Source organism: Lytechinus pictus, chromosome 14, assembly GCF_037042905.1.
Source record: "Lytechinus pictus isolate F3 Inbred chromosome 14, Lp3.0, whole genome shotgun sequence".
Classification (NCBI taxonomy): Eukaryota; Metazoa; Echinodermata; class Echinoidea; order Temnopleuroida; family Toxopneustidae; genus Lytechinus; species Lytechinus pictus.
Genome location: NC_087258.1, coordinates 25,357,837 through 25,366,497, shown reverse-complemented (window position 1 = coordinate 25,366,497; position 8,661 = coordinate 25,357,837). Strand labels below are relative to the sequence as shown.

Here is an 8,661-nt window from a genome sequence, read left to right as displayed (position 1 = left end):
AAAGTTACATTGAATTAACTTGACCACAGTAGCTTATTAACTAAAAAAAAACATTAATAAAAAAAAATGCAGTATTAGGCATGAAACAGACATGAGCCGTTGTCTTAATCATTGTGCATCTCCCATTTTCAAACATGAAATGAGCTGTCAAATATTGTTTTTGCCCTTCTAAACATGCTCAAAGTTGTGATTTGATGAGCCTGGTTAGATCATGGAGATTTCCCTGGTCAGATCAGGGAATTCCTTGGTCAGAATGGTCAAAGGGGGGTTGATATGCTAGAAAGTGCAGAACACACAGTAGTGCTGCATGCATGCAAACTTGGAATGGGCTGAAAAGCACCACTTTTACATAATAGACTGTGTATTCAAAACCACTGAAGCGAGACCAATGAAATTTTTATAGAAGTTAGAACATGAGATGAGCTTCCTAGTTAAATACATTTCATTGAGAATAATTTTTATTTTTTGAAGTAATTTAGCCCCATATAAGAGGGACATTTTTTTTGGGACGCGCTGTACATATCTGATTTAGGACAGCAAAGTTAATGCTGATCTAAGATTGTACCAGAGGTCAACTGTAACACAAATTTAATTTTTATCGTAGCTGGCGATATTCCATGCAGATTTATGATACGTGTTAGGAAAATGAAAGTTTTCTATGTTTTGTAGTCTTTGTGCAATAATTATTTAACTGTAACAAAATTGTATAATAAATGCGCAAGTACGTTAGGTTTGTTAACTCGTGAGGCTTTGTCGATGATCTGTTGAAATACGGCGCATACGGGGTACATTGCAGACGGCTGGTGGTCCGGAGCAGACGGGCCGGAGTCTGAAGCTGGTCTGAAGCAGACGGTCGGAGGTCTGGAGCAGACAACGGTACTACAAGTAGAGCAGAGCCAGTGGGTGTGGTCCTGAGAGCTTGACTGAAGGAGGGCCCATACATATGCTCGAAGGATCTTAATCTACAGGAACCAGTCGCATAGGGTCTCGAGAGTAAGCCAGATGAATATGGTCGGGTGAGCTGATAGAGCTGACAGCAAAGAGTCATAGCCTGGTGGTGGTACTGGCAGGATCGAGGCTTGTGCAAGAGTCGACTGCGGCAGTATATCTCTACCAAACGGATCCGCGACTAAAGTTTGGAAACGGACGTGGCAAAACCTGCCAGCAGGAGGCATCCTGACAAGAGCAAACTGCTGGAAGAAGTCGGTTCTATCACACTTGTTATTCTATGCAATTTTGTCAAACGATCTTTAACATATTCATCCCATTTTCCTGCATTTAGACAATAAAATTTATGTCTGATGTCTCCACCTTAAAAATGTACCTCCCCCTTCATAAAATCCCTCTCCATTCCTCAACCCCCCCCCCCAAAAAAAATTCTCCAATTCTCCTTTGAGCTGGACTTGTCATAATTGTAAGTTCTATAAAATAAGTATTACAGACATGTATTATTTAAATATTCATAATTTTAACTAATTTATCTATATAATCTTTAACAGGCATTAGGTATAATGTTAACTCATACATGTATCTATCCCTTCTGGTGTAACCAAATGTTTTAATCCTATTGACAGTTTATAGTTAAGTACAAATAAATATGGCATCTAAGTTTCATGGCATTCGATTGCACAATAAGTACATTACAAATTTGAACATGATCTCATTCTCAATTATGATGATCAAACTTTACTATCCATCTATGAGATTCATCAAATCTTCACAGGGATGGGTTGATACGACCTTCATGATGGTCAAGGTCAGCTCTACCACGAGTCACCCCTGACACGCCCCCTCCCGAGGCTATCTGATCGTTGCCATGCCGACAGGATAAGTTCTTGGCAGTTGCTGCATCTCTTGGCTAATTTCTCGTCCTGGACATTCCCGATCCTCAGTTCCTTCTGCAAAGATGGAAAGTAAACGTGCCAGTTGTTGTAATGATCTCTAAATGAAGTCTAACATTATACAAATAATAAGCGCGTGCATGCAGGGCCAAATAATGAACGATTTGCGAGAAGAGCCAATGGATATACTGTACACCAAATAGGTCCGCAGGACCGAGTGCGGTATATCCATTTGGCGAGTCGAGCACAGAGTTCATTATTTAGGTCCTCTATGCACAAGAATGTGTGCATTGTTTGTTTTATACAACCCCCCCCTCCTCCTGAGTTACCCCGAATGCTATACATGTATTTGATCTAAATTCTTGATAATTCCAGACCTCGCACTATCCTGCACTCTGACGTCAGAGTGCAGGATAGTCCACTTTGGATGCAATAGCGCAATTCGCTGAATATCATGCGATCCGATTTGGACCAATCAGATTACAGAACATTCTTGGGAGTTGGATAATATCCAATAAAATCACAAAACAGTTAGAAAGTACTTAACCCCCCTATTCTTTGCACTCCAAGGCTCCATAAATAAGAATCAAAGTCAAATTGTGATTGATAAGAAATTCCTACCTCTTAACTACACAAATTTAAATCACTTGCAAAATTGAGTTTGATTTGAATCTGTTGCAATTCTTTATAAGATGGGCCCAAATATATTGTTTGCTAAACCTAACCTTTTATTATGATTTGAAGTGTACTTTTGCACGCGAATCAACAAAACAGAAAATTGAAAGAAAGAACCGTGAAAAAACCCCACTATTTTTGTCCATTTCAAGTCTTAGTCCTTGCTCAAAAATACCATCTTTTTTTCTAACACAAGCTTGGGAAAAAAAACCTTTTGCCAAAATTGAGTACATTTTATATTTACCTGTGTCTTGTTATGGAATGCTTGAGCTAGATGAGAAACAAAATTATCCAGCTCCTTGGAACAGTTGAAATACAACAACCATGGATTATCACACTCCATATTCTTGAAATTCTGTAACAAAAAAAAATGTCACAGTGAAAGTCAGTGACTACAGTAATATTTCTGAAATTTTACACATTTCATTAGATCACAACTGATTGTTGTTTAACACGAAATATTTAAATTGTAAACATTATGTGGTATCAATAGAATTGCTCAAGAAAAGAAATTTTTGTCAATACATAAGATCCTGCTACGATTCCTCTATTTGGGAGCTTATTTAGGAATTTAAAAAAATCTAATTTGTGGATTTGGCGGAAATATACTTCAGCGTCTTTTTCCCGTCCAATCTTATTACTTTTGTTCATATACACCAATACCCCCAATATAATGCACTTTCACCATACAGAAGAAGCAAATTACTGGTAAATCAAAAATAATTTAAAAAGCTATCAAAAGGACTACATATGTAAGGTAACTGCAACATTTGTGGCCTTTCAAGGAAAAGCTGGCGTACAGTATTTGAATGAGCTACAATTTCTTTGGGGGACCAGGAAAAACCACTTTGCAATGCCTTAGATGCAAGTTTTGTCTCCACTGTCAACTCACCATTACAAGATACGAGAGCTTAGACTGGCTTCTCTCCACCCGGGAGATGGTTGTGAGGTACCTACTGTCACCTCACCATTACAAGATAAAACAGTTTAAATAAGCTTCTCACCACAGCGGATATTGTCATGAAGTTTTATCTACACACTCCACTCACCATTACAAGATACGAGAGCTTAGACTGGCTTCTCTCCACCCGGGAGATGGTCGTGAGGTCTGTCCTGGCAAGGGTTCTGAAGAAGTGTGTCTGATAGTCTTCGAGGCACAGGAGGACTGAGCGGGAAGTGATGACAGCACACGAGGGTTGGCAAGGATTCGGACGGGGTCCTTTCATCTGGGACATAGAATGCTGAAAAGGGACAATGAATGATGAGTGAATAATAAAGCAAATAATCACAGTTGGTGATTGGCAAGTGATCACTTGCAATGGAGAAAAATGTACCTAAAAAATTGAGGGGCAATGACCTCTCATTTTGGACATACTCAACTTAATAACAATGAATCTATATGGCTACAGTAACCAGCAAAATACAAAATACAAACTCAACAATCCATCACTGCAAGAGGAGATTGATAGGGAAACTACAGTCTATATCACAGTTTACTTTTGACCAATCCTGTAACAAAATTCTTTAAAAGTAGAACATGACGAGAAATAGAAATTTGTTCATTACCTAATAATTGATTCATTCATTTTCACATTCCTTACATGATGTTCTTTGAGCATGAAAATTTGAGGTCATGATACACAAACCTCAACCTTTCCTTCTCAAGAACTGCATGCAGCAAAGATATTTCAATTTCTTTGTTTTTCAGTTGACATTCTAAATCCATCACTTTCTTCAACTCTTTTCTGTAATTTAGCTTTCTCTTTGGAAATCATGTCCAGAGCTGCCAACCTTGTGCAAGCAAAAAAAGGAATCATTATGGCCAAAAAAAGGAATTTCCAACAAAAAAAAGGAATGTGTTAAAACGAACCTTAAAACGACATGCGACAAACATCCAATGCAAAAAGTATGTATGCAGTGAACAATTTAAAAAAAGTTAATCTCTAGGCCTAGTCTGGGCTAAGTAACGGAGCGTTACAAATTGGACCCTTATTTTAATTAAGTCAGTAGCAGGGCTTGAATTAAGAATTGAGAGGGGCAAGGCCATTTTCAAATGGGCACTTTCAGCTTGGGGCAACCGGCAAAGTGGCCTTGGATGCCCCAAAATTTCAAGGGGTATCAAGGCCATTCTAAAGGACATGAAGGCCACTTTCATTCTAGTCAAATGGGCACCTAGGCAAATTTTTCTAAAAATGACAAGTAGGCCTTTCATTTTGTAGTGCAACCTACTCCGGCACTTATCAAAGTGAAGATCTGTCGAGAAAAAATTCTTTCAGGGGCACCAAAATCAGTTCTGGTGAACATTTTTAGGGCCCCATTTTTCTGGGGCTTCCTTTCCACTTCTAAAATAATTAATTGTTTTATGTTGAGTTTCCTGACAAAACTACTAAATTGTAGACTAAGAGAAATATTAAAAAAAAGTTGACATCAATTCAGACTTCTCTTCCCAAGTAACATTGTTTTTGCCAAACAGTACCCTTTAAAATTAAAGTGTCATAAAATGGAAGTGTACATGTAACATTCCACAAATATAGAAAAATTATTCATAAATCAATCTAATCTAAAATTCAAATAGATCTATAGATAAGTTGAAATCATTCCACAAAAGTCCCATCGTAAATCACTTCACGATGTGCACAGCTCAGCCTCAATCACACTGCACGCACACTTAATCATCCCCAGCAGTGACGGCACTATAGAGCAGACATCTAGGCCGCCAGAACCGGGGAAGAAATCTTCCCATTCCTGCTAAAGTAAACTGAATGCTAAAGTGCCGACTTTTTTAATGAATTCCAAAGGCAGTAGGACATCTCTCTAGTATAAATCATGTGAAACTATCAATAAATGTTGAATATCACCCAGAATTATTACTTCAAGGGACAATGAAGAGCTTTCCAGGTCTTTTCAAAGCCCAATTCATCGTATTTGTTTGATACGATTACGAGTTGATGAAAATTAACCAGACAGTACCGTTATCCGAAGGGAATTGATATTAATCAATTCAAGAAAATAGCCTCAAAATTTCATTTCTTTATCACAACAATTAATTTTAAAGTATATGAAAAATATCTTTTGATGATTCAATCTTTAATATATATGATGAGTATTTTTGTAAAATTTTGCAAATGGAATAATAATTTCCCTCAAACCTCCAAATCCCCCTCCATTACAAATGGACTCTTCTCTTACTACATTTGGGAATTACCCTACCCAATTCATCGTACTCCTCACTCTGCGCTGCAAGAACAAACGTTGGCTCGATCACCTGAAGAGTGTTGGCCCGTGCGTAAAGACAACGTATTAGCAGTAACGTTAGATCTAAATTCTGAAATCTAATTTTCGGATCGTTTTTTTGTACATAAAACATCACTTTATAGGAAAGAAATTACATGCAAATTTAAGATAAAATATATAAAATTCAGAAATATCGTACCTTAGACCGCAGTTACTGTTATTTCCTTTCAAATGATGATCAAAACATAATCATCCTCGATCCTTTCGTTTGTCATCGTAAGTTGCCATCTTGGATGACGTCATCATCCTTACAGACGTATTTACCAGTCGCTATACATCGCGATTCGTACCATGCATGCCGCTCGCATATTCAACTAACGTATATGTACGTGCACGCTATCAAATTATTAAAGTGCGTTGGAAAACCGGCTGGCAGGCGACTACGCACGCGCAAATACCAGGCTCATCTCGGGCTCAACCACTGAACTAGAAATACGTATTTCTAGTTCAGTGGGCTCAACACGCACTCCACATACATACAATTATGTACACACATTATCAAAATTGTCAAAAAACGGAATTTGAAAAGAAAAACCATAATGCCGTAATTTGAATGAAAAAACGTAATGATTACGGCAAAAACGTAATGGTTGGCAGCTCTGCATGTCCTTCATTACTGACTAACCAAATTCCTATAATCCTACCAGGTCATATAAAATTTTACTGAATACATAAAAAAATGTTGCTGAACATTTTTGGATTGGTGGTGATTTTTTACCTGATTGCTAAGAAAGCATGAATGCTTGTAAGCAAGCAACCAGAGGACCGACGGCTTAAGGTCCTCTCCAAAGGACCTGGTACTGAGGATTAATGCCTTACCAAAGGGCACTAGCGCACCAAGTGGGAATCGAACCCGGGTCACCGGAATACGAGTACCCCGCTCTACCGACTGAGCTATCGTGCCTCCTCTTGACTAAATTTCACCAAGCTTTGTTGCACAATGTCTGTTTAATTCTTTACAATTCTGTTATTTTTTTCCACTACCGAGTTCCCTACTTCCCAGGGACCGCTCCCATAGACAGCAAGCTAAACACTTTGGGAAATGGTCAGTAATATTAAAGGACAAGTCCACCCAAACAAAAAGTTGTTTTGAATAAAAAGAGAAAAATCCAACAAGCAAAACACTGACAATTTCATCAAAATCGGATTTAAAATAAGAAAGTTATGATATTTTAAATTTTCACTTAATTTCACAAAACAGTTATATGCACATCCTGGTCAGTATGCAAATGAGGAGACTGGTGACGTCATCCACTCACTATTTCTTTTGTATTTCATTATATGAAATATGAAATATTCTAATTTTCTCCTCATTGTCAAGTGAAACAACGATTTATTCCTCCCTGAACATGTGGAATAAGCATTGTTTAATACTATATGGTTCAGTCAAGTTGGTCCTTATTGTAAAATCTGTAAATAATGAAATATTGTATAATTCAAACAATAAAAAACAGAAGAAATAGTGAGTGAGGGACATCATCGACTGTCTCATTTGCATGTCACTGAGTTGTGCATATCACTGTTTTGTTAAAAATAAGCGAAAGTTTAAAATGTCATAACTTTCTTATTTTATATGCAATTTTGATTAAATTTGCAGCGTTGTGCTAGTTTGATCTTTCTCTATTTATTCAAATCGACATTTTTCTGGGGTGGACTTGACTTTTAACTAATAATGTCGATTATACTTCAAAGTCATCTAACTTTACAATATTATAAAAATGTAGTGGTCGTTCGATGTTTCTTCCAGCCATTGGAATCTTTTGGGGGATTTACCAAAATTAAAATTTAAATGATAAAGTCTAGGAAGGAGACTAACCTGATGTGAGGCTACTTCACATAAACTTTGAAGCCAGTGCGATAGCTGAAGCTCATTCTCACACGATAGCTGAAGGGACGGGCTTCCATTGGTGAAGACGAGTTCAAAGCTGAAACGACGGTCGGTGTGGTGGATACGACGACATCCTCCAAACTTATGAGACCTAAGCAGTGAGAAGAGAACATCAGAGGGTAAAATCAAGAGAGTATCACGAATATGGACGAATAACAAATCAATATTTTTTTATCACCAGGGCGATTCCATAATGTATGTACATTGTGACCTCCTAAATGTATTTATGTATGTATTTTATATATCCAAAGGTGTGACAACGGCTCAAGCATCTGCTTATATTTTCATACCACTGCATGTCTGCAACCTTGGTATAATCAGTTTATGTAAATGATCATAATTATACATCTTTTTATGTAAAAAGTAATGCATTTACTTTTGTGATGGTCACACTATGTACATTGTCATGACATGCAGAAACGAAATAAATAAATACATAAATGAATAAATTAATATATGCCCTATTTGCGGGACGTACCTGAAATGACCTGTCCCCTTTTTGTGCTTCATATGAAGAAGTGTAATAAAGTAAAGCATAATTGGGGTTGCACATATAAATATGTTGATTATCTAATGAAATTGCCCACATAGACTTAACATAAGGTAATATATTGCCATCCATTATTGTCAAACACTGTTTACATTTGAACATGCAGGGGTGTTCTTTATCTTGGCTTACTAAGTTACTAGGTGATTTCTAGTTCAGTGTTGACCTTTTGGTGTTGGTGTTAGGTAAATTTTTACACGATTATAACACCAAACATAAAATGAAGATGGTCCCGAAAAGTCACTCACTAGTTGCTGAGAAGTCAATAATGTGATGTGAATCAGTTTTACAAACTCTGAATAAGTTTTGGAGCAAGGGGAAGCAATCCAAATTTCAACACCAACACCAAGGCCGACACCTGACTTGAAATCACCCACTGTGGTGGATAGATGGGACAATTTCATCAGCACTTTCAT

General features: G+C 37.3%; 1 protein-coding gene across 1 annotated transcript in view; it reads right to left on the bottom strand.

Annotated features, from left to right (window-relative positions):
- Positions 1–467: 467 nt before the first annotated feature.
- Positions 468–8,661, bottom strand: part of LOC129276872 (pleckstrin homology domain-containing family M member 2-like) — a 32,041-nt gene continuing 23,847 nt past the window's right edge. The window contains exons 15-18 of the mRNA XM_064109179.1: positions 7,627–7,789; positions 3,566–3,757; positions 2,761–2,871; positions 468–1,898 (exon numbers count right to left, since the gene is read on the bottom strand). Coding sequence (XP_063965249.1) covers positions 1,764–1,898; positions 2,761–2,871; positions 3,566–3,757; positions 7,627–7,789 — 601 coding nt within the window. The 3' untranslated portion in view covers positions 468–1,763. The remainder of the gene's footprint in view (positions 1,899–2,760; positions 2,872–3,565; positions 3,758–7,626; positions 7,790–8,661) is intronic.